The sequence below is a fragment of the Entelurus aequoreus genome, linkage group LG18, assembly GCF_033978785.1.
Source record: "Entelurus aequoreus isolate RoL-2023_Sb linkage group LG18, RoL_Eaeq_v1.1, whole genome shotgun sequence".
NCBI classification, from domain to species: Eukaryota; Metazoa; Chordata; class Actinopteri; order Syngnathiformes; family Syngnathidae; genus Entelurus; species Entelurus aequoreus.
This window is the reverse complement of record NC_084748.1, coordinates 32,576,331-32,602,652: the sequence shown is the minus strand read 5'-3', so window position 1 is coordinate 32,602,652 and position 26,322 is coordinate 32,576,331. Positions and strand designations below refer to the sequence as shown.

The 26,322-nt window shown below is 39.9% G+C and overlaps 1 protein-coding gene across 5 annotated transcripts; it reads left to right on the top strand.

Annotated features, from left to right (window-relative positions):
* The first annotated feature begins 1,853 nt into the window (after window positions 1–1,853).
* Window positions 1,854–22,975, top strand: LOC133633574 (D-aminoacyl-tRNA deacylase 1-like). 5 transcript variants are annotated; one of them, XM_062026142.1, is made up of 4 exons: window positions 7,680–7,847; window positions 10,045–10,168; window positions 20,395–20,630; window positions 21,783–22,975. In XM_062026142.1, exon 4 carries the CDS (start codon window positions 21,975–21,977, stop codon window positions 22,827–22,829), a length of 855 nt encoding a protein of 284 aa, XP_061882126.1. In that variant the 5' UTR covers window positions 7,680–7,847; window positions 10,045–10,168; window positions 20,395–20,630; window positions 21,783–21,974; the 3' UTR covers window positions 22,830–22,975. The 5 variants fall into 4 exon arrangements, 4 of the variants coding, with proteins under 4 accessions (XP_061882128.1, XP_061882126.1, XP_061882129.1 ...); XR_009821787.1 differs by adding an exon at window positions 1,854–1,914 and having other exon boundaries at window positions 7,793–7,847; window positions 20,395–22,975; XM_062026144.1 differs by having other exon boundaries at window positions 10,045–10,122.
* The last annotated feature ends 3,347 nt before the right edge of the window (window positions 22,976–26,322 follow it).

Sequence of the window (26,322 nt, the reverse complement as noted above, 5' to 3'; positions counted from 1 at the left end):
AATTAATTATTACTAAAAACAGTCATAATCAATTATAATTATGGAATGAAACACCGCCAAAGACTTCCTTATCGGTCGCCGCCTGCTCTGTCGTCCACAAGTTGCAGACCTTCTCCGTGTTTGTTTTAGTGTCTTAAACATTGATTTATCTTTCAACACATTTACTCCCACACAATAATAACATTTGTGAACTGCTGAGAGCGATCTACTGCGCAAATTTATGTCGATAAATGTAAGACGATGAGTGATTACCATCACACTTTAACATCTCTAACATATAATTGCTGTCTCTTTGCTCGGTTAGCATTGCAAATGAAACTCTGTTCTTAATTGGATAAACTATTGTCAAATAAATGTTTAAATACATGTAAAGGCAGTGTTTCCCACAGGACAGGCATCTATTTGTGGTGGTGTGGTCGGGGGTGGGGGGTGGCGGCGGCAGCGGCGATGACCAAGAAGAACGCGGAGTTGGAATATAATTACAACACTTTATGTATGTATTTATATACAGATTTGTATATACAGCATTTCTGATCTCACCCTGCTTTATTTTTCAGTGTTTGCTGAGTCTCACCTGTTGCCTCCGCCCTAGCTGGCTCTACATGCTGTCTGTCTTCCTCCTCTCCTACAACATCTCTCTGCGTACTTACTATCCCTTTCTCCTCACCCTCTCTTACTGCCGCAGCTGCGCCAGCTGCCACAGCTGCGGCACTAGTTGAAGCCTGGAAGTATTGGAAGCAAATTAATTTTCACACTGATGGACGTCTGTTCACTTTCCTTATGAGATTTCTAAGTGTCTACACCGTTTTGATAATACCTCCTGTGGTCCGGACTGTAGGCCTACCTCCTCTCCAAGTCGAGCCCTTTTCGGCCGTTGAAAATATTTTTCTATACTCATCTGTGTGAAGGAGTGAACATCCAACATTAGAATTTATTACTAACGAGCAGAACCGCTCTATGTACAGTGCCGTCTAACCTTAAGCGGCAGCAGCTCAACACATGCAGGGTTCAACGTTAAGGTTTTTTTCTACTTGCCCGACTTCTCAAATCTACTTGCCCCAATATTTTTACTAGTCCTGCCTAGGTTTTTTTCTGGCTGTGTAGTGCTCATGGCTTATATCTTACTAAAATCCTTCCCGTTGACTATTTACAACAATACACAGTATTTATTATTATTATTATTATTATTATTATTATCTATAATTACATTTAAATGGCATTGCATACATGTAAAATTAAATGCTATTTCACATTATTTGACCAGTAGCAGTTACACCCATCTGAACAGGTCAGCCACCTGTTTAAAGCCCGATCACAGTTGAAATCTTGAAATGAAGGGCCTTTAATGGCCAAAACATTAACCTGGACAACATTTTAACAGCTGGTTGGCTCAGATTTTATTATTTTCATTGCATTCACATGCTGCAGTGGACAGTGGACAATTTAGCTTCAGTATTAATGCAGTATCTGAAGCACCGTCTCCACGTGTGTTTATTGACAACGGGGTTATAACCTGGACACGTTAGCTCGTCGGTATGGTAACAGGCAGGGTCGCCGAAAAGGGCGGGGTAAAGGAGACGGATTCTAGGGGCCCATGATGGAGGGGGGCCCAGAGAGGCCCCTAATGATGATGAAATTATAATACAGAAAAAATAATGACACTAAGTTATTAACTAACATATAATCACACATGTTTTATTTTCCATGTCCTGGTAACAATACTTTTATTTGTTTTGGAAGCATCAACACCTGCAGGGCCCTCCCTTCCCCCCTCTATTTACGTAAAATGGTTCAGTCCGACTGGATCAGCTGCAGGTAGAGCACCGGCCATTTGTCACAGACAGACAGCGCCACAGCGAGCAAAGCGGAGGAGACAGCAGTATGCCTTAAAAATCAGGCAGCCAAAAAAGAAAGGTAAATAAAATAAGAGAGGAGAAGGAGTTGAAGGGTCGACAATATGTCACCCAATATTTCCAAAAAAAAAGGTGGGTTTGTTAGTTGTGGTGGAAAGTTATGCATATTAACTTTGTCCCTGTCTGTGGTAATAAGCTAGCTCACTTTTCTCACCATGTTAGCTCAAGAAAACTCTGGATTTTTACATTTTACTGCTATATTAGTTAAATAATCAATCCTGTCAAACATTTATCAAGCTGTTCTTATTCAATAATAGTTGATCTCCCCTCTGTCAAAATGATGCCTCATTCTGAACAGAGTCAATTCAGAGTCAGCCCCCAACTTCTCCTGCCCCCGAATCAGCCCCAGTGCCCCCACATGAGGAAGGAGGTGAGCAGCTGTGTGTGTTGAAATAATAATAATAATATAATACAAAATATAATACATTTTACTACAGTCTCAAACCAATACAAAGATGAAGGTAATTCATTAATTAAAATGAATTAATCGGTGCGGCGTCTTCAGTAATGCGGACGCTGTATCGATCCGTTGTGGTGAAGAAGGAGCTGAGCCGGAAGGCAAAGCTCTCAATTTACCGGTCGATCTACGTTCCCATCCTCACCTATGGTCATGAGCTTTGGGTTATGACCGAAAGGACAAGATCACGGGTACAAGCGGCCGAAATGAGTTTCCTCCGCCGGGTGGCGGGGCTCTCCCTTAGAGATAGGGTGAGAAGCTCTGCCATCCGGGGGGAGCTCAAAGTAAAGCCGCTGCTCCTCCACATCGAGAGGAGCCAGATGAGGTGGTTCGGGCATCTGGTCAGGATGCCACCCGAACGCCTCCTTAGGGAGGTGTTTAGGGCACGTCCGACCGGTAGGAGGCCACGGGGAAGACCCAGGACACGTTGGGAAGACTATGTCTCCCGGCTGGCCTGGGAACGCCTCGGGATCCCCCGGGAGGAGCTGGACGAAGTGGCTGGGGAAAGGGAAGTCTGGGCTTCCCTGCTTAAGCTGCTACCCCGCGACCCGACCTCGGATAAGCGGAAGAAGATGGATGGATGGATGGATGGAAAATGAATTAAATAAAAGTCATTTAGAACAATTTTAATGGTTTAAAAAGCATAAACCCTTTTAAAACATGATATAGAACACGTGCAGTAAGAACAGAGGAGAACATCTGTGGTGTGTGCAGCAGACTGGGGTGACTGCTCTCAGTCCAATCAGAGAAGTTTACATGTTGGTGACTTAGTCACCAACATGTAAACAATGTCTCAGGATAGACTTTGCAGTCTTGCCATGCTGTCAATTGAGAGTCAGTTGGCTAGAAAGCTAGACTTCAAAGACCTGATAAGTGATTTTGCACATGAGAAGGCTCGGCGTTGGGCTTTTGGTGAGAAAAGTTGAGCAAGGACCAGTGATTGAAAGGTTGCAAAAGGAAGCTTGACTCAGTCTGCAACGTTATATTATATATATATTTACCATTCTTTCATATATTAAGTTCTACTTACATTATGAGAAATCATATATGGCCATTTTGTATTCTGATGGCGTTTTTGTTTTTGCTGAGATTTTTTTCTCTCCACTGATTATAATTGCTATTTTTTCATGGAAGAGTTTATTTCCAATTTAAGAATCAGTGGTGCAGCAAATAAATGACTCAAAATGAATTCCATTGTATTCAGAGTGCTCAGTTCTTCCCCTACTGTACATGTCAACTGTGATGCTGTTCTTCTTTCAAAAATATGGTAATGATTTTCAAAAATACCATTAAAATGCATAATTGTATGTAAAATAGCATCGAAAAATGTTGCAGCTGTGTTGGGGGCCCTGTAAAGATTATTTTCATGAGGCCCAAAATCCCTAGCGGCGCCCCTGGTAACAAGTGACTGTTACTGCGTGCGTCTGCCCCGGCCCCCGAGTCAAACAGCGGCGGTGTTAATGAAGCAGCGTCAGGCTGCTCACCGTCAGTGAAACGCTCGGTGAAATCGCGGATTAATGTTAAATATATGACGAGCCGCGAGCGATGTGATATAACCTATCTCACCTGGTAGAGCACCCGCTGCGGCGACCCAGTTCGATCCCACCTGACAGTCGCTTTGCTCCACGTCAATCCCCAAATCCGAGTCGGTGCTGCACACTGCACAAGTTCGGACCACTTTTGAACTTGTTTGCCAAGACGTCTTACCCTCGTATTTTGATCCGGTCGGTCCGTTCTTCTTTTACTTCGTCATCGTCTTCTTCTTCTTCTTCTTCTTCTGGCCAACCAGGTGAATTAAGTGCTATTGGCGGAGTTACAATGCATAGTAGGCTACTGCCACCTACTGCACCGGAATAGTAACTACAAGCTACATTCACAGACAGAGTCCCATTGCTTTTATGAGCGGTCGAGCGAGTCAAAAGCCGAAAAATCTATTTGTGGCGGACGTAATTCTTTCGTGGCGGTCCGCCACAAATAAATGAATGTGTGGGAAACAGTGAAAGGAGGAAGTAAAAGTTAAGTACTACATTACCCAGAAGGCTTGGCGCCGCACACAGGCATCGGAAATTGGTGGAAAGTACACGGGAGGAAGACAGTTGTGCCGTTTGTGCAATAAATAGTTGATATTTCGTTACACATTGTTTTTTCTGCTTCGTCTACACGAGAAACGAACAAAAGTTTTGATGAGAGCGCCGCTCAGAGACAACTTTGATTGGCCAAAATGTGCGGGGAACATGCAGGCTTTGGACAAAGTTGCAAGGCCACACATAATTTGGTTAAATTAGTGTAAATTGGCGTGACCCTGACATCGTAAATTTCTGAAAGGACTGAATAAGAAACTTTCATATAAAAACGATAAAATAATCATTATTACCAACAGTTACTGTCACATTTTTGCACTCAAAAGGAATTAAAACAATTTTTTATCTGATGATTTTATTATAAGGTGCTTCAAATGGTTGTATTTTAATTTGAACACTCACACATGCTATTTACACAAAAGCTAGGAATTGTATTTTTATGCAGTCATTTTATTTGCACAATTGGCTATGTCGCCTTCGCAAAAAGTCAGTAAAAAAAACATTTTTCAAAAATGTGTTTAGAACTACAAATGTGAGTGATTTGAAATGGGGCATAGGCCCACAGCAGCACTCGTGCGCTCATGTCAGAGTCTCGCGAAGTCTCCACGAGATTTGTCTGTAGATAAGTCGGATAACTCGCTAAATGTAGCAACCAAGTCATGGAGCCAGAAGACTGCCAGGAAGTTTTGGTATCGAAAAAAAAAAACTTGGCATTGTAAAAAAAAGTTATATTGACACAAAAGAACAAATATTGGTGTTGTAAAATGCTGAAGTGATAAATTAAACACAGACATTCAAAAACATATTTTTTTGTGGTTAATGCCAATCTTCCGATTTTTTTTACACCGATATTAACGATTACAATTTTTTTAATGAACATTTTAGTTTTTTCATATTTTATTTTTTCCGTTTTATACTACCGGCACTATTTTTTACAAAGAGGGGGCGGGGCTTGGAGTGCGAGAACTCACCTGCTGGTTTTAAGGAAGTCTTAGCTATAAACATATAATATTTTCATTTATTTATTTATTTCAGGCAATGACATAAAGAAGTACAAGTTGAAAAAACATAATAATATAAATTAATATAGTGCATGATTGTCCAGTTTTGTCTGAATATACAAATAGGCGCCTACTTGAACATATTTTTTAATGATAATTTTTTTTATGCCTATTTGTTTCCTAAGTAAGTATGTGGTCCTTAAGTTAAATAACTGTCAAAAAAAAGCTTTTTCACGACAAAATGTTGTTGCATTAATTTTTTATTTATTTACCAATTGGATATGAAAACAGAATAATGCACTTTTATTTCATTGCATTAGTTAACGAGCAGGTCTGCCTTTACCAATCTACTCATTGCGGTGTCTCCAGTATGCGTTAGGCCCCCAACCCCCTCTTACCGCTAACGTTAGTGGCTATCGCTATCATTAGCTGACAATACACAACGTGTGCGTGTGTGTTTGTTGCATGGTGCAACAAGATATCTATGTGCTGAGCATGCCAAATAAAAAGCGCTCAAAAGTAAGACTCTCCTTTTCAAAATATGCAAGCTCGATGCTAATATATATACCATATTCATGCTACTGATTAGCATTGGCGATTTTACAAGGCAATTTCAACACCTCCGAATTTGATAATGAAAACTACAACTCGGATGCACATTACAATCAAACAGCTGGTGTGTAGTAGGTACGGTACTTACAATATAAATATTTTGTGTTATGATCCGTTGCCTGGATCATGTTTTCGTCGTTTAGTTTTGACTACCTCAGTTCTGTTTTCTGCACTCCTGGGTTTGTGTTTTCAGTTACATTGGTGCTGATTAGTTGCAGCTGCCTCTGATTAGTATCTGGGATGCTCACCTGCTGCCAGGCACTAATCAGAGTGCTATTTATTAACGTTGCTCGCCACACACTGTCTGGCTTCCTAGTTTGCATCCCGCAACAGGTAACAATGGTTAGTTTTGATTCGTCTTTGTATGCTAGCTCCCGCGCTAGCCTCCTTAGCTTTTGCCTCCCGTGCCCTTGTTTTTCCCTGTATGATTTATACCAATAAATCATTTCCTACCTGCACGCTTCTCCGGAGTCCGTCTGCACCCTGGGAGAACGACCTCCGCATCACCATGCGACCCGTTCGTTACATTTTGTAGGGCACAACAAAAGACTAGAACGACATATTAAAATAAATAGCAAAGACCACTTCCTGTTGCATACTTGCCATTGAGACTCAATGAGAAGTGTAAGAAAACAGCATATAAAAGTTATCATTAACAGCGTAGGGTGTTAAATGTTCATTAAAATAATGACATTTTATTATTAAACAAATAAAAAATTTTTACCACATGAACTCACACAAAGGTCCCGAAAATTGGTACTGTTGAGGTACCGGTATGGACTCCCATGTGCCGAAAATTGGTACTAAATCAGTTCAAATGTGAAAGGTACCCATCCCTATCTGTGTGGTAAATCTATACAGGCTGCACGCTGACTACTCTAAAGTATATCCGAGTTTCCTTTCCATAGTAAAGCAGAAATGTGAAGGTATACTCGCTTTTCCGTATCATCTTTTTCTATCATGATTTCTTTTTATTCCTTTCATGAAAATGCATATATACAAGCCATGTACAGTTCACACTTTCATTGTTTTTTGTTTCTTATACATTTCCATGATCAGAAAGGAGCAGATGGAAGAATATTATTCTTATAGTTTTTGCCCCCTTTTTTAAAACAAATTATTTAGATGACTTTATTGTTCCCTCCACCAACACCCGGACTCCAACATACTTTTTAATTTTCGTTTAAGCATCAAAATCAAAAATCAGTTTGATATAATTCCAGTTGTCTCTTTTTGTAACTCTTTTTAAAATCAAAAATATTCTTGCAACTTTTTAAGTCTTTCTTTAGAGAATTCCATGCTTTCACACCAATAACAGACAAGCACGTTAGTTTCAAATTTGTTCGCACTCTTGGATACTTAAAATCATCCGGCCTTCTGTGATTCTCATCTTCAGATGTGAACACAAATAACTTTTGTAAGTCCTTCGGAAGAACTTTATTTCTAGGTTTGAACATCACTAATAGAGTATGCAATTCTACAATGACTTTTAGTTTTCATAATCCTGCCCTAATGAAGAGTGGATTTGTGGTCTCTATATCTTACTTTAAAAATAATACACATTACTCTTTTCTGTAAAAGAAATAAAGGCATTATGTTGCTGTGGTATGTATTTCCCCATATTTCTGCACAATAATTGAAATAAGGTAGAATAATTGAGCGATATAACATTCTCATTGTGTTATACGGTTATGAGGTATGACAGCAGGCTTTTTTTTTTTTCTACAGTTGGCCAAAAACGACGACTGATTAATACGGACATCATTTCAGGGAGCAGTGAAAGGTGAGCTTTCAAATGTGCTCCATGATTGGATCTTAAACCTGCAGGCTTGTTTAGTTATATTCACTTTCACATTTGAGCTTGAGAGAATGCTGAGCTTGCACATTGTCCCAGGATGAATAAATATGTCCTAAAACTCTTGGCTCACAGCATGTTGGAGTAAATAATAATATATTTCACTTTGCCCCTCAGTGACCTACTCAGTGGCCTAGTGGTTAGAGCAGGGGTGGGCAATTAATTTTCACCGGGGGCCGCATAAGCAACCCGAGCACTGCTGGAGGGCCACACGACAATATTTCAATTAAATTTTGCTCAATATTATTTTTGATATACCGTAAGATAAATAATAATGATGATAATAATAATAATAATTTAATTTAACCTAACTTAACTTTATACAAAAGCAGATTGCTTTTGATGGTCACTTTATCCTGCATTATCCAACATTTTTCCCCATCAGATTTGGACAACCACCTGTTGTTAAAAATAGTTTTTAATCATATTTATTTTATATTGTTTTTTATATTGGTTTTATATGTAATTGTTTTTTCTTTTTATTCAGTCATTGGTGGAGCTAAGGATAATATTTGAATATTGTTTTTAATATTGTTGTGCAGCACTTTGGAAACATTTTGTTGTTTAAATGTGCTATATAAATAAAGTGGATTGGATTGTCACACCTGCCAGCTTGTCCCAACACGCATTTACCTCTGTGAACAAGTCATTACCTGTGGTTGTCTCTTTAATTGACTGCATCAGAGCTCTCATCCAAAGTTAGCGAAAAACAGTCCATGTCTCCGGGCATTATCAGCGCAACAAAGTCCAATAAGCACTCCTTAATAAACTCTCCGTCAGAAAACGCCTTACTTTTTCTGGCGCTTTTGTGAGAAATGACGAAACTTGTCCTGACGGCTGCATCTCTGGGGGTGTGAAATATGGCACAAAGTCCTTGTTGGGTTTGCAGTTTTACCATCAACGCATCAGCCTCCCTTGCGCGCGCTTCATCAGACACATTCCGGTATTTTCCCTCGTGTTTCTTCGTGTAGTGGCGATTAAAATGATATTTAAACACAGCAACCTGTGTACCACACATTAAGCACACGGCTTTACCATTAATTTATGTAAAGAAATACTTGCCAGTCCAAAACACGCCATTCCTCATCAACTTTTCTTTTTTTAGCGTCTCATCACTTGTCTCTATGCACCTTCACTCACAGGTTCCCCCCGGACATACGGCATAAATAACACATTTCAAAATAAAAGCAGCACAGTTGTATTGCGCGCACGACATAGATGTTTTTTAAACTTTATTTTGTCATTTGTAATTGCGCCGTTCAATTCACTCACAATCGCACACGCGCATACGTCCACACGGAAGTAATACAAAAAACACTTTTCAAAACAAAAGCAGCACCGTTGTATTGCACACTCGACATAGATACTTTTTGAAATGTATTTTGTAATTTATGATTGGCCTCACGCGGGCCGGACAGGGATGCGCAAAGGGCCGGATGCGGCCCGCGGGCCGTACAATGCCCAGGTCTGCAGAGTGTCCGCCCTGAGATCGGTAGGTTGTGAGTTCAAACCCCGACTGAGTCATACCAAAGACTATAAAAAAAATGGGACCCATTACCTCCCTGCTTGGCACTCAGCATCAAGGGTTGGAATTGGGGGTTAAATCACCAAAAATGATTCCCGGGCGCGGCACCGCTGCTGCCCACTGCTCCCCACTGCTCCCCTCACCTCCCAGCGGATGATCAAGGGGATGGGTCAAATGCAGAGGACAAATTTCACCACACCTCGTGTGTGTGTTACAATCATTGGTACTTTAACTTTAACTTAACTTTAACTTTCTTTGGATACTTACAGCAATACATCTCTTGCAAGGTTGTCCCACTGTTATGTTTGTTGATCATTCACCAATGATAGGCTTTCTAGGAAATGACAAGTGACCATGAAGGATGGTACAAAGTATTCTACTTGATTGTGTAAAGACCTGTATCAAGTTGTTATGAATGTGTTGTTGTGCAGCTTGCGTCTCCACCAATCAGCTCTCAGCTTCCATACGCCGCCTGTCATCACCTCGTGTTTACTTACATGGTTTTTGTTCAGTATTTCAGTATCCTTTCATTTTACGTAGCGGCATTTTTCCATGTTTATTCCCGTTATTTTTGTCTTCTAGCTTCTTTTTGTCTTCTAGCCAATCAGGCGGCGATTTATGCCTGCCTCGCCTGTTCCTCAGTGCTGGAGGATTTTGTGAGGAACCCGCATGGCTGCGGTAGGTTGTGACCCCAAGATGCAGAAAACAGGAGCATGACATGCAGGTAGGAGTCTTTAAAATACTCAAAATAGGAGGAAGCAGTCATACATGCAAACGGTCCTAAACACAATCAATCCTGGAGCACTGAGGACTGATTATGGGTTATGGGTTATGGGTTATACTTGTATAGCGCTTTTCTATCTTCAAGGTACTCAAAGCGCTTTGACACTATTTCCACATTCACCCATTCACACACACATTCACACACCGATGGCGGGAGCTGCCATGCAAGGCCCTAACCACGACCCATCAGGAGCAAGGGTGAAGTGTCTTGCTCAAGGACACAACGGACGTGACGAGGTTGGTAGAAGGTGGGGATTGAACCAGGAACCCTCAGGTTGCTGGCACGGCCACTGTTCCAACCACGCCACACCGTCCCCGATTGATTGATTGATTGATTGATTGATTGATTGATTGATTGATTGATTTAAACTTTCATCAGTAGATTGCACAGTACAGTACATATTCCGTACAATTGACCACTAAATGTTAACACCCGAAAAAGTTTTTCAACTTGTTTAAGTCGGGGTCCACGTTAATTAATTCATGGTAAAACAGGCGAGGCAGGCATAAATCGCAGCGTGATTGGCAACTCCAACCAGGTGTGCCAGGCTACCAATCAGGGACAGGTGAGGGAAACGAGCGCTCAGGGAGACATGCAGGAAGGGGAACAAAAATAAGAGCGCCGACAGGAAACAAACACCAAACGAGGAACCACAACCAGAAGTGAAGTGACAGATCGTCACACTTTTCTCTCCATTCCGAATGAGTGGCGAGTATTTTGTTTAGTAGGGATGCTAAAAAAATTTATTTACATCTAAAACGCTGTTTTTATTTATTCTGATTCTAAATCAATTCATAATTTTCAATAATTCTTTATTTAAAAAACAAAAGATAGTATTTTTTTTTTTCAATAATCAATTTTTGGATTAGACTTAGACTTAGACTTCCTTTTATTGTCATTCAAATTTGAACTTTACAGTACAGATAAGAACGAAATTTCGTTGCATTAGCGCGTTGTAGTGCAGGATAAAAGAGCAATAAGGTGCAGATATAAATAAATAGATTACTGTACAGATAAATATATTGCACTTTTGCATATGCATCCACGTTTATGGATGTATGTTATATTGTCTTTATAGTCCAGCGAGGTAATCCGTTTTGAGGGGGAATTGAGGGGATTATTATGATGCGTTCAAGAGTCTTATGGCCTGAGGAAAGAAGGTGTTACAGAAACCTTGAGGTTATGCTACGGAGGCTGCGGAACCTCTTTCTAGAGTCCAGCAGTGAAAATAGTCCTTGGTGGGGTGGGAGGAGTCTCAACAGATTTTCTGAGCCCTGGTCAGGCAGCGGCTTTTTGCGATCTCCCGGATTAAAACCATTAAACAACTATTACTGATGTTACTATCATTATTACAACTATTATTGATTTTGTTGCTTCTGTTATTTTTTTAGTATTGTTTGTAAGTATTGTAGAGTGCATCAGGAAAATATTCACAGCGCTTCACTTATCCCACATTTTGTTATGTTACAGCCTTACTCTAAAATGGGACAAATTAATTTCTATCTTTGACTTGTCTATGAGACCCAAACCAGCAGCTGTCAGGGAAATACTCATAAATGATAGCATAAGGACACATTTTGTGGAAATGATTAGGTTTAAAAACACCCTCCCCAGCAGGCACAAGACATTGAAACAACGTTGAGAACTTGTTGAATTAGGTCCTGAAGTTGAGCAACTCAAACCTAACGTTGAAACAACATGTTTTTTATGTTGTTTAATCAATGTTGGGTTCTGACGTTGATTTGACCATTAAATTTAGGTCATTTACCCATCAATATTTTACAACACAAATACAACGTTGAAAAAACATGCTTTTTGACGACGTTTATTCAATGTCAGGTTGTGATGTTGATTTGACCATTGAAATTACTACGTGGATCCAACATTAGACATAAACATTGTCTCAATTTACAAATACAACTATGTTTTTTTCAACGTCAGGTTTAAAGGATATTTATGAACAATCAACATTGTATCAATACAATGTTTTACAACATGGCCTTTTTAAAAACATTTTATACCAAATCTGAATAGCAGTGTTTTGGCTCAATACATAAACACATTTTATTTTGTGCAATACTTCAATGCCGCACCTTTCGATCTCTATTTCAAGGAGATATGCACTTTTTTGGGAATGCTGCCTGTCCTTCTGAGCATACAAATGTATAGTATACAAATACATATTTTGAACAAACAATTATTTTATTAATAATAGTAGCTCTTAATTTAGCACCAAAATGAAGCATCAATATCTACTTAGTTTTTCGGCCTGGTTATTACTACTATGTCAATATGGGACAGAGTTTCATTGCACATGCAGACCGACTTACTGAAAACCCGGGTAAATGTAATGATTCCAGTTGAGAAAACTTTCATGCAAACTATTTCTACTATTTCTATTCTTCAATCATCTGACCATGAATGTAGTGTTAAATGTGTATATGTGTGTATGAGGGGCTGTTAGGGACATTATTCAGAATTGCCTCTTACATACACTACTGAAATGCTCTCACATAAACAACTGAAATGTTTTTCTCTCACACACACTACTAAAACACTCTCATACACACCTAACAGCCCCTCATGTGTGTACGTGTATGTGTATACAATTTGTTATAGTTTATCACGGAGGCAAGTGCAATTCACATTAGTGCACTTCCTCCTCTATTGTATTGCTGTCTCACCATAGTTCTGTGTGACAAGCCCTTTGCCCAATTATGTTGTTAAGCTGAAACAATTGTCATGCTTCGGCAGCTCAGTGCTGCCAATTACTGAAGCAAATGACTGCCTTTCACTTTAGAAAGCTAAAATAGATCCAAGGCTCATGAGTCGGGACGTGTCTGCATAAGCACAGTTTGGGGTTGGCCCTTTTTTCTCTTCCCAGTGCACAAAGCAAGCGACGTAAAGGAATGCTTGGGTGGGTTCAGTGCGGAAGAACTTGACTGAAGCCTCTTGGTGACCTTTAAACTCACAAACGCACACTAAAGTCTAACGGAAAGTCTGGCCTGAATCCTGGCGATGTCTCACATAGAGTTTCAAAACGTTCTGGTCGGACACAAACATTGATCAGGAGGAGTTGGAGAAAAATGAAAGACATTCTTCATATGAGCTCACTTTCAGTGATGTCTGAGGCAGTGGCAGCTGCTGGTCTCTCAAGGAGGAGAAATTAATTCTCTGCCTACCTGTGAGAGCTTTGGCACGGTGAAGGAGCTCACGGTTGCACCTGCTGCTCGTCAGGGAGACTAACTACAGAGCATCAGAAGTCAAGAGTCTCCAGACACGAGTACAATTTCCAATAACGTCAGAAATAGATGATGGATTTGTAGTTTTTAACGAAGACAAAGTGACTAAGAGGGTTGGAAAAGTCTCCAGATCATCTCGGAACCGTAGGTGGTTTATATTTCAAGATTGCTGATTCCATGCCACACAGTGTCCATGCTAGCCCAGAGACGCTTAGCCTCCCCCATTACAAAGAATGTGACACAATGTCGGGCATTTTTAAATCAAACTTAATTTGATGCATGTTTTGTACTAAAACAAATTCAAGGGAAAAAAACTGGGAGGGGAGGAGATTGTGCCCCATGAGGAACAGTTCAAGTACCTTGGGGTCTGGTTCACGAGTGAGGGAAGAGTGGACCGTGAGATCGACAGGCGGATCTCTGCACTGATGCGGACCCTGCATCGGTCCGTCGTGGAGAAAAAGAAGCTGAGCCGGAAGGCAAAGCTCTTAATTTACCCATCCTCACCTATGGTCATGAGCTTTGGGTTATGACCAAAAGGACAAGATCACGGGTACAAGCGGCCAAAATGAGTTTTCTCCGTCAGGTGGCGGGCTCTCCCTTAGAGGTAGAGTGAGAAGCTCTGTCACCCGGGAGGAGCTCAAAGTAAAGCCGCTGCTCCTCCACCTCGAGAGGAGCCAGATGAGGTGGTTCGGGCATCTGGTCAGGGTGCCCACCGAATGCATGTCCAACCGGTAGAAGGCCACGGGGAAGATCCAGGACACGTAGAGGAGTCTCTCAGATGGCCTGGGAACGCCTCGTGATCCCCCAGGAGGAGCTGGACGAAGTGGCTGAAGTAGAGGGAAGTCTGGGCTTCTTCGCTTAGGCTGCTGCTACCGCGACCCGACTTCGGATTAGCAGAAGAAGATGGATGGATGGGAAAGAAACTTTTAAATTATACAATTCTGTGCAAAATTAAAAAAATGTTTGTTGTTGCCAAAATACTGGACAACTGTGCATTAATAGGGTGACTTTCCTGTACAGTCACAGAGACTGCATGCTGATGTGTCTGACTATTTTTATGAGCTCCAAATTTTTCAATAGCTTTTTTCCAATTTCTAAATCTAAAAGTGATAAAGGTGGATTCTGATTTCTACAGAAAATAGTGTACATTTGTCCTGGTTAATTGAAATGAAATAACACAAAACTCCCTTCTGCACTGCATCATAATGAAGCCAAGGCACGTCCATTTTTTTTTTTTTTAAGTTTTGTTTTATATTACTTGAGTGTCTAGGATTTTTGGCTGTGGCAAGTCACAATGTGGACTGCACTTACTACAAGCAAGCAGCACCATTTTCCGCTTTTTTGTGAACTCTTGTAAAATATCCACTGTTATACTGTACGTAGTTTTGCTCCTTTCTCCTCATGACTTGGACTCCCTGCCTTAAGCCTGTGACGTTCTTGCATGGCAATAACGGTTTGGAACGCATGGCTGCGATGGTTGTGTTCCCTCCAATGCAAAAAGACAAGCAGGAGTATGTCTTTTAATTCCTTGTAGCAGGACAACAAAATACAAAACCTCAGACGCTAAATAAGCATCAAGCCAAAAACCAAATAGTCACCAAGGGTGAACAACGAGAGTCTATAATGAGGGAAAACACTTAAGCATGGTGAAAACAAGGTGAAACGTAAATGTTGCATTTAAGGCTGAAACGACGCGTCGACGTAGTCGACGTCATCGGTTACGTAAATACGTCGACGCCGTTTTTGTGCGTCGGCGCGTCGCATATTTACGTCACACTACCGTCATGGCGGAGCGCAAAGCAGACTGTGCGAGCGAGGGGAAAAACGCACGCCAAAAGTCGTCAAAAGTGTGGGAGTATTTCAATACACAGCCTAATAATGTTGTTGTATGCACACTGTGTCGAGCGGAAATGGCCTATCATAGCAGCACAACGGCTATGAACGAACATTTGAAAAGAAAACCATCAACCATCAACTAGTCAATCGTCCGCGTTAGCATACGTTGTCATCATTACACAAAAACATGAATGTGTCATTTGTATCTGCTAGGGGTGTAACGGTATGTGTTTTGTATTGAACCGTTTCGGTACGGGGCTTTCGGTTCGGTACGGGGGTGTACCGAACGAGTTTCTAAGCTAAAGCTAACTTTAGCTGCTAAAGTCTTAACAAGTTGCTTTGCTCCTCTGTCTCAGCACGCAGCATTGTCCCACCCATACAACCATCTGATTGGTACTAGGGATGTGCGTATCGATCCTGTGGTATCGATATATCGATACTCACACGCTACTCATTTGGCATCACTTTTCTGAAAAAAGTATCGATATAAACCAAAAAAACGGCGTGTGGGGGGTGCAAGCATCACTTTCAGATGTTTTTGATGACTTACTTAACTTACTATGTGCTGGGACACCCCTGTACCTGGCAGAGTATAGAGCTGGCCCAGTCACGTGACAGGAGACAGCGAATGAGCGTCGTCAACGTGCAACACACACACAGCCAGCCGACAGCGATGCAGCCAGGCATATCCAGTGTTGTCCAATTGTTGACTTAAAACAGGCATTGTTTTTTTGTTTTTTTTAGTAATGTTTACTGAATATTTTTGTTTAAATGATTATCCTAAATTCAAATAATTTCCACACAGAGGAATTTACTGTTAGTTGAAAATTGCTTGAGTATTTAAAACAAGATAAGAAAGAGATACAATTTTGAGATTCTTCATCTTTGCATTACAGTTTTATTTTTTTCCAAGAAAATCTTGACTATATGATTGAATGTGATTTTGGTTTTAATCTGTAACATGATTTCTTACATTTCGAAAACATTAGCCTATTTCATATTTCATTAATTGCTAATTATATCACAAACTTTAAAAAATAACTGCAGCTTCTTGCAATTCGGATTTGACTGTTAATTGGAAAGCCCTAATATTTAATTATTATTATATATAATATATAGTTATTATTATATATAATATTTAATTTATTTGTCATATTTATGTTATTTAATTAAATTTTACTTTTATTATATATTGACCATAATAAATGTGGTATAAATGGTCTGTATTTGTCTTGTGATTTGTCTTAAATAATAACAATAGTAATAATATTTTTGAGTGACAAAAAATTGCCAATAAGAAATTATTGGTATCGGTATCGGTATCGATGAAAATGCAAGAAAAAGTGTCGGTATCGTATCGAATCCTAAAAGTGTGGTATAGCCCATCCCTAATTGGTACACACGCAGCATTGTCCCACCCACACAACCATCTGATTGGTACACACGCAGCATTATCAGCCAATCAGCAGTGCGTATTCATAGCGCATGTAGTCAGCGCTTCAGCGTCGAGCAGATAGGTGTTTAGCAGGTGAGCATCAGGCAGCGGACTCTCCCCAAATGATAATAAACACCTCCCAGTCAACTACTAGTAACATCACTATGAGCCCGTTGACCTACTAGAAACTTAAACTGCAGCTCAGCTCACTCGCAGTCCTGGCTTGAGGTGAAGGCTAATTACCTCTCAGTTCCAGCCACATCGACCCCTTCTGAGCGCCTATTTTCAGCTGCTGGGAATATTGTAAACAAGAAAAGAAGCAAAGCAAGTAGACATGCTAACCTTTCTTCATTACAACTGTTAGTCACTCACTGGAATGAGTAGAATTGGTTATTGTGTACTGTGTTGGACTGGATGTTTATTTTGCACATTTTAAAAGCAATACTTAATGTTTACAGTGCTCCAGAATATTTAGATTGGCACTTTTTTGTATTGGATGTTTATCTTTATTTTTGCACATTTTAGCAAATAAGCAATACTTTCACTTTTGTTGAAATGTTTACACTGTTGTTACAGAATATTTCGTTTTGCACTTTTTTGTATTGGATGTTTATCTTTATTTTTGCACATTTTAAAGCAAAATAAGCAATACTTTTACTTTTGAAATGCTTATACTATTGCAGAATATTAAGATTTGCACTGGATGTTTACTTTTATATTTGCACATTAAAAAGCAAATAAGCTACTTTTAATTTTGTTAAATGTTAAAAGTTTTAAATGTTTATATTGTTACAGAATATTTTGTCATGTTGTTGTCAATGTTGACTGAGTGGCCATACTTTTTTTTTTTGTAAATAAAAGCCATGCCTTTTGAAAAAACTGGCCTACTTTTATTTTTTCATCTTCATTTTAAATAAAATAAAATAAAAAATAATCGGTAAAAGGAAAAATAATCTATAGATGAATCGAAAAAATAATCTATAGATTAACCGATTAATCGAAAAAAATTATCTATGGATTAATCGATAGAAAAATAATCGTTAGCTGCAGCCTTAGTTGCATTGACCGAGCGACTTGTGCTAGGTGACTAGAACATACGTATAAAGGGGAGTGATTAACCAAACAGCTGGTGGGGAACACTAATTACTAAAACGAGGGCATGTGTGGAGAATTAGTGTACATGGAAACCAAAAGTAAAGGAAAGAGGTTAGGGCACAGAAACAGACAAAAGCCACAAAACATAAATCAAGCCATGGCTCGGGCAACGGATCATGACAAACGGATTTACAACAGACAACATTACCTAGAGTTATGTACTGCAGCAAAAACATAACTCAAACCCCAATAGTACTGTAGACATTTTTAAGTTATCACAATAAAATAAATGTAATGTATCCTAAAAACAATTATTTGACATGAGTCATCAGATGTTCCTTTTTTTATTATAATCAATAATTGATAATAATAATAATTGACCTGCTGAGTGGCCTAGTGGTTAGAGTGTCCGCCCTGAGACTGGAAGGTCTTGAGTTCAAACCCCGGCCGAGTCATACCAAAGACTATAAAAATGGGACCCGTTGCCTCTCTGGGGGTTAAATCACCAAAATGATTCCTGAGCGCGGCCACCGCTGCTGCTCACTGCTCCCCTCACCTCCCAGGGGGTGAACATGCGGATGGGTCAAATGCAGAAGATAATTTCACCACACCTAGTGTGTGTGTGTGACTATCGTTGGGACTTTAACTTTTGAACTTAAATACTATTTTGAAATCTTTCTTTACAAACTCGAGTCACATGACATTGACTCGAGTCAGACTCGAGTCATGAATTTGATGACTTTAGACTCGACTTGACAAAATGTAAAAAGACTTGCAACTCGACTTATCGCTATCTGGAACGGGATGACAAAATACGGGATGACAAAATACTCTCTATGTCCACTACTTGATGTCCATATCCTAACCCCCCCTCCACACCCCTGATTGTAAATAATGTAAATAATTCATTGTGATTATCTTGTGTGATGACTGTATTATGATGATAGTATATATGATAGTATGTATCTGTATCATGAATCAATTTAAGTGGACCCCGACTTAAACAAGTTGAAAAACTTATTCGGGTGTTACCATTTAGTGGTCAATTGTACGGAATATGTACTTCACTGTGCAACCTACTAATAAAAGTCTCAATCAATCAATCAAGTCCTGCATGTTACTGCATTTAGAACAGTTTTGGGAAGTTGGTGTGGATGATTAGTACTAGGACGCTGACACGGAACTGGGTCTGCACACCAGGGAGGTGTCAGAACAAAGTGCAACCAACACTTTATGTTGAATTAACGAGAGGAAGCATATTCTGCTCTCATTTTCAATAGTCAAGCAATTTTCAATAAAAGTACAGTAACCAACATTTTAACAGCAGATTTACATGCTATATCTCCTTTGGTTTTAATTGACCAAATTGACTACAACCTCAGTCATGATTTCGTTGTTTAATTCAATGACTATCATCCACTTCTTCCCAGAACTGTCTTACACTCACTTTCTTCACACTAAAACACTTCCTTGTGGTCTTCATAACATGTAATGGTGGTTCTTTGGTCAAAATTTTGCATAGTTAATGTTTTACACAGCATTTTCTAGTAGCTTTCTGACTATCTCTTTTAGAATGCGCCGTTTTGTGGGCCGTCTAATTTTCGTGCCTCCACTCAGACTGCGTCTTCTCCCCGTCAGCCATGTTGTAGTTTTTTGCGCTTCCATATGGAGTCTACTGACAAATATAAGTCCGAACTATAAGTTACTTTGTATTAGAAATGGCAACAGCGCAGGACGCATGTGCATGTACGAGCCAGTCTGCCCCACAACAAAATGATAGAGAAAAAGAAGGAGCTTATTGACTACCAATGGCAGACTTGCGCAAAGCTCTTCGGGTAAAACTTGACCATATAGGGAGACTGGGGAAAAACTTCATAAGTGGGGCAAATTCCAAACTTTTTTGGAAGAAGTATGAAGGAAGGCAAGATTGGTTTTATAAATATCTATGCCATACGTCCATGGTTTGATTTCAAATATATACAGATCCCAAATACACAAAAAGGGGTACTAATAGGTAAGATGGGTTGGTTTTGTATAAAAGGTCCTCTTTAAGGAGCACAAAAATCCAGTATCTTTTTCATAGGATTGTTTGACCTTTGCTTATATTTTGTAATGTGGATATTTAAACGCACATTAAAAAGTACATTTTTTAATTTTTTAATTTTTATTTAGCCTTTATTTAACCAGGTAAAATCCCATTAAGATCAAATATCTCTTTTCCAAGGGAGACCTGGCCAAGAGGGCAGCAGCAAGGTTACATTAAAAACAGTAAACAACACATAAAACATCAAATTTACAACATTAAAACTTGCTCACATAACACATGTGCATACAGACAAGGTAGACTGCAGTCCTTTCACAGAAGCTTTAAACTAATCAATGTAACAAGGGTTACAAAACCTTTTTTATTTACAAAAAAGTTGTTTTTATTTCTATTTTCATTAACAACCTTATTTAGCCTTTGTTTTATGAAACTAGGTTAATCAATTATTCTCTTAATCAGCTCAGAGTTTCTGTATTTCTCAGTGTTTTCTCAACTTGTTTTTTCTTGCCTGCAGAGTACGTAAGATACTCAATCTGCGGCTTTTTGAGGACGAGAATGGGCGGGCATGGAGCAAAAGTGTCATGGACCGGAATTTTGAGGTGCTGTGTGTGAGTCAGTTCACCCTGCAGTGCATTCTTAAAGGCAACAAGCCGGACTTCCATTCAGCGATGCCCGCAGAGTTGGCCCAACCTTTCTACGCCAGCATCCTGGAGAATATGAGGAGTGGCTACAAGTCCGAGCTTGTTAAAGGTGGGTTAACCGATGACACTTTCATGTGTTACTTTACATAATAGTCTGGGGAAAACTTTGTTTTGTCTCTAAAAGTGCTGGTCTATGAAGTCTCGCCCTTATAATTCAAGGGCTAGACTCAATGACATGTCATTGAGTAAAGCACAGACATCTGCCTATGCTGAATTGGTGCCAACAGACTCAAACTGTAATACATTCCTTTATCAGCATCTTTATCTAGATCAGGGGTGTCCAAACTGCTCGCCAGTGTCTTCAAATCTGACCTGCAAGACGTCATGTAATAAGGAATTTGGCCGCAGGGAGATATCAAGTCATTTTGAAAGTTGATTGATATGCTGCTACCTTATTGCCAACTTGTGGAGTTATTCAGGTCCACGACCAATTAGAATTCTTTGAATGATATAAAGGTGCAACCGTTTCTTACAAAACTCAAAACTAGAGATGTCCGATATTATCGGACTGCCGATATTATCGGCCTATATATGCTTTAAAATGTAATATCGGAAATTATCGGTATCGGTTTCAAAATTATTAGTATCGGTTTCAAAAAGTAAAATTTATGACTTTTTAAAACGCCGCTGTGTACATGGACGTAGAGAGAAATACAGAGCGCCAATAAACCTTAAAGGCACTGCCTTTGTGTGCCGGCCCAGTCACATAATATCTACGGCTTTTCACACACACAAGTGAATGCATGCATACTTGGTCAAAAGCAAAGCACATATTGTTGAGACTTGACCAGATCACCCACCCACACACTGCAGAATGTATAAAAACCAGTGTTGACCGATGCACAGAGGACTGGGGAATACCACAACACAAAATTCTGACAGTCATAACAGATAACGGAAGCAACATGGTTGCAGCGTTCAAACCTAATGAATCGGATGCATCAGCCAGCTCCGAGGAAGATTCCGCCGAGACAAGTGACACTGAAGACTCTGAGGTGGTTGAAGACCAAAGGTAAATTATTTCAGTTTGCTGTTAATTAACAATTTCAGAATGTCAGTCTCATTGAGTTATGCTAGGTTATAGTCACTTATAGCTATTGTTTATTGTATTGTATGGTATTGTTCATGCCAATTTTACTAAATTTCCTATATTAGATTAATAAAGTGTCTTATTCTCTGTGTTTTTGTCTTATCTATCTAGGTTTGGACACAGGACTCCATGTGTTGTACACACACTGCAACTCGTGGTGAACATGGTCCAGAAAGATGCAAGTGTCAGCCGACTGCTGGGCAAAGTTAGAGAGCTTGTCAAGCTCTTCCGCAAGTCATCGGTGGCAACTGAGCGACTGCTGCAGCTGTGTCAACTAACTCTGGTCAAAGACTGCCCTACTAGATGGTCCAGCACATATCTGATGATATCACGGCTTCTTCAGATCAAGGACTCAGTAGTTCAAGTTGCGGATGGGATGAGTTGGGACTATATCTACTTCCAAGTGAGTGGCAGAGGCTGACTGCTCTAAGAGATTTACTCCTCCCCTTCACTGAGCATACCCAGATGCTCCAGAGCGACACACAGTCTTTATCCCTTGTTGTGCCTGCCCTTCTGGACCTGCAAGGTCATCTGTCTGAGTTCCCCCATGCCCAGGGTTTTAGCTTCAAGGACCTAGCTTCTCTGGCAAAGAAGATGAAGGCAAACATGGACAAGCGGTTCAGTTGCTTTCTTGATCACACAAACTCTAAGTTTTCACCGCTCGCTGCTGCTGCATGCTTTCTCGACCCAACAGTTTCAGAAGCACTCCTTGAAAATGATGATGAGCAAATTACAGCGCTTCTGGAAAAAGCAGAAGAGTACATTACTCATTTGGTGTTACCAGTTGTACGGGAAGAGGAGGATGAACATGAGGAGCCAGAGGAGGAAGAAAAGGAAGAGAGACTACAAAGAAAGCGGCCCAGATTCAAATTCTTGTCAAAAGCAAGCCGGCCATCCAGGTCTAGCTGCTCAAAGCCATGTGTCAAGGAGGAAATGAAGAAATTCAAGGAGCAGCTGTCACAGCCTACAAACGAAGAGAGTGAGACTGCCCTTGAATTTTGGGCTGCACAGGGAGATTCTGTTTACCCAAGCCTAAAACCTATCGCCTTAGATCTTGTGGACATGCCAGCATCTCAAGCATTTGCTGAGAGAGTGTTTAGCATAACAGGTGACCTCACTCGTGGCCGTCGAAACAGCGCAAGAGCCATTTTAGAGTGAAGCGCTTTTCTGAAACTAAATCGAGGTCAGTAGGCTAATTTTGCTAACAGCAAGTTGTTACTATTATTAGTACAGATACAGATATGTGATTGTGATATTAAGTTTGTTCTTGTTTTGAGACAGGCCCTCCTCTAATTCATATTAAACACTGTGACTGTTGTTATTGTTTTTATTTATTGAATTTACTGGTGTTTACAGTATTTACAGGGTGGTCTTTTTTGTTCCAAAAACTTAAGAACATGTTTGTTTCATACTTTCAAGTATGTACAGTATAACTCTCTGGTATAACTTACAACCTACCTCACTGTACCTCAGGAATTAATTATTTTATTACATGGTTTGCACAAATTAAAGAGTGGGGTTGTATGATATCTGTTGTAATTGCACTGGCAGACAGGGCCAAGTTGAGCATATGTGTTCCTCATCCATCACTCATATTTTGGGCATGTTTATGTTCATTGTACTTAAAGAAATTCTGAGAAAGCCACAATTGCTGAAGTAGAATGTTTTTGTTTTTTGGCTTTTTTGGAGTAATGAACTTTGATTCCACTGTTACCACTTTATCTGTGTGTAATAAACAATCCTTGGATCAGAAATTTGCTGTTGGGTGGAAACCTTATATGTCTAAAACCATTCCTTTATTGTTATTATTTGTGAAAATAGCAGATCTGCAAGCTTACAATGGGTTGAACTTATAGATCTGCTGCTATTTTCACAACTTATGTGTGACACTGCCCAACAGCAATCTCCAATAATTATTGACCTAAATTAATTTGTTAAAAGACTATACTTATACTATACTTTTTATTCTTTTTTTTTTGACTAAAACTAGACTAAAACATTTTTGACTTTTCATCGACTAAAACTAGACTAAAACCCTTTTGAGTTTTCGTCGACTAAAACTGGACTAAAACTATCACATATAGAAGTGACTAAAATGTGACTAAAACTAATAAGCATTTTAGTCCAAAAGACTAAGACTAAGACTAAATGTAAGATGGTTGTCAAAAACAACACTGCTACATTCAACAGATTAACAAACCCTCCAATTTCACTTTCAAAAGAACTAATTTCCGCATCAAAGGGCAATGAGTTTGCAATATCTTTTCATGATAATTCTGTGGATGAATGGATGGATCAAGTTCAAGGCATTAAAAATGCAATATTTCCTGAGAAACAAATAGCTACTCTGCAGTCAGCGAGTCAACTAGAGCTGGCACATTTCCCTCCTGTTGAAGAAATCATCCACAGTCTGAGTCCATCAACATGCTGCCTTGATGAGTTACCCCCTAGATCAGTGTTTTTCAACCACTGTGCCGCGGCACACTGGTGTGCCGTGAGATACAGTCGGGCGTGCCGTGGGAGATTATCACCTATTTGGGTTAAAAAATATTTTTTGCAAACTTATAATTATAGTCTGCAAATTATTTGTTGTTGAGTGTCGGTGCTGTCTAGAGCTCGGCAGAGTAACCGTGTAATACTCTTCCATATCATTAGGTGGCAGCCGGTAGCTAATTGCTTTGTAGATGTCGGAAACAGCGGGAGGCAGCGTGCAGGTAAAAAGGTGTCTAAAGCTTAAACCAAAAATAAACAAAAGGTGGGTGCCACTAAGAAAAAGCATTGAAGCTTAGGGAAGGCTATGCAGAACAAAACTAAAACTGAACTGGCTTCAAAGTCAACAAAAACAGAATGCTGGACGACAGGAAAGACTTACTGTGGAGCAAAGACGGCGTCCACAATGTACATCCGAACATGACATGACAATCAACAATCTCCCCACGAAGAAGGATAAAAACAACTGAAATATTCTTGATGGCTAAAACAAAGTAGATGCGGGAAATATCGCTCAAAGGAAGACATGAAACTGCTACAGGAAAATACCAAAAAAAAGAGAAAAAGCCACCAAAATAGGAGCGCAAGACAAGAACTAAAACACTACACACAGGAAAACAGCAAAAAACTCAAAATAAGTCACGGCGTGATGTGACAGGTTGTGACAGTACATCTACTTTGAGACAAGAGCTATATTGATGCATGGTTGGTTATGGTTTAAAGTCATATCCAACAATTGCGACAACGACTTTTTACTGTCAACTGAGTTTCGTTTATTTTCAACGCAAAAAATTTGCCTTGGCTCAAAAAAGGTTGAAAAACACTGCACTAGATGTCTAAAATCTGTGCTGAGCAGGTCGTTACCACAATTTGCTCGTCTAGTTAACATCTCACTTCAGACTGGAATATTTCCAAAAGCCTTAACTCTAGTTTTGATGCCACAGTACTGAAGAACTATCGGCCCATATCAAACCTGCCATTTATGGGCAAGGTCCTTGAAAAAGTTGTATACCAACAGCTTAGTGACTTTCTCCTGTTTAAAAATGTTTTTGATATTTTCCACTCAGACTTCAGGCACCGCCACAGCAATGAAACAATGCTGATCAAGGTAACAAATGATATCCGCCTGAACACAGAGTCTCAGTCTTGGTTCTGCTGGACCTGAGTACTGCCTTTGACACAGTTGACCGTACTATCTTAATACAGAGGTTAGAGGTTCCCACTGGGTGGGAATATCTGCTTCTGCTCTTAACTGGTTCAAGTCCTATCGTCATCACAGGACATATTTTGTTCCTGTGTCTCTACCATGTGGCTATGACCTGTGGGAATCCTCAGGGCTCGATACTGGGACCCCTATTGTTCAACTTATACATGCTGCCACTAGGTCAGCTAATACGCAGCTTCAACGTGTTCTACCACAACTACGCAGATAACTTTCAGATCTACGTGTCACTGACAGCACGTGATCATTGCTCTGTTGATTCACTTTGTCACTGCATAGAACAGATCAGTGTGCGGATGCAAACCAATTTTCTTCAGCTCAACTCAGACAAAACTGTAATTATTGTCTTTGGCCCACAGAAACCAAGATAAACTATTATTAGTCACCTTTAGACACGCTCCCTGAAACCTAATGATCAGATTAAGTTAACAATTAGAAATCTAGGGGTAATAATGGACTCAGACTTGAATTTTAACAGCCACATTAGGTCAGTAACATCAGCAGCTTTTTACCACCTGAAAAACATTGCCAAAATCAGAGAACTAATGTCTAAATCAGGCTTAGAAAGACTAATCCATGCTTTTGTCTCCAGCAGGTTAGACTATTGTAATGGCCTTCTCACTGGGCTCTCTAAACGAGCTGTAAATCAGCTGCAGTACATCAAAAATGCTGCTGCTCAAGTCCTGACTAGAACCAGAAAATACGACCATATTAGTCCAGTGGTCAGGTCACTCCACTAGCTTCCTGTTGCTCAGAGAATGGACTCTAAAATGGCTCTCCTTGTGTACAAGTCTTTTCATGGTCTTGTGCCAAAGTACATCTCTGACATGTTAAAGCCATACAAACCATCTCAAGCTCTGAGATCCTCAGGGAGTGGTCTCTTGCTGGTGCCTAGAGTCAGGACCAAACATGGTGAAACTGCATTTCAGTTTTATGCTT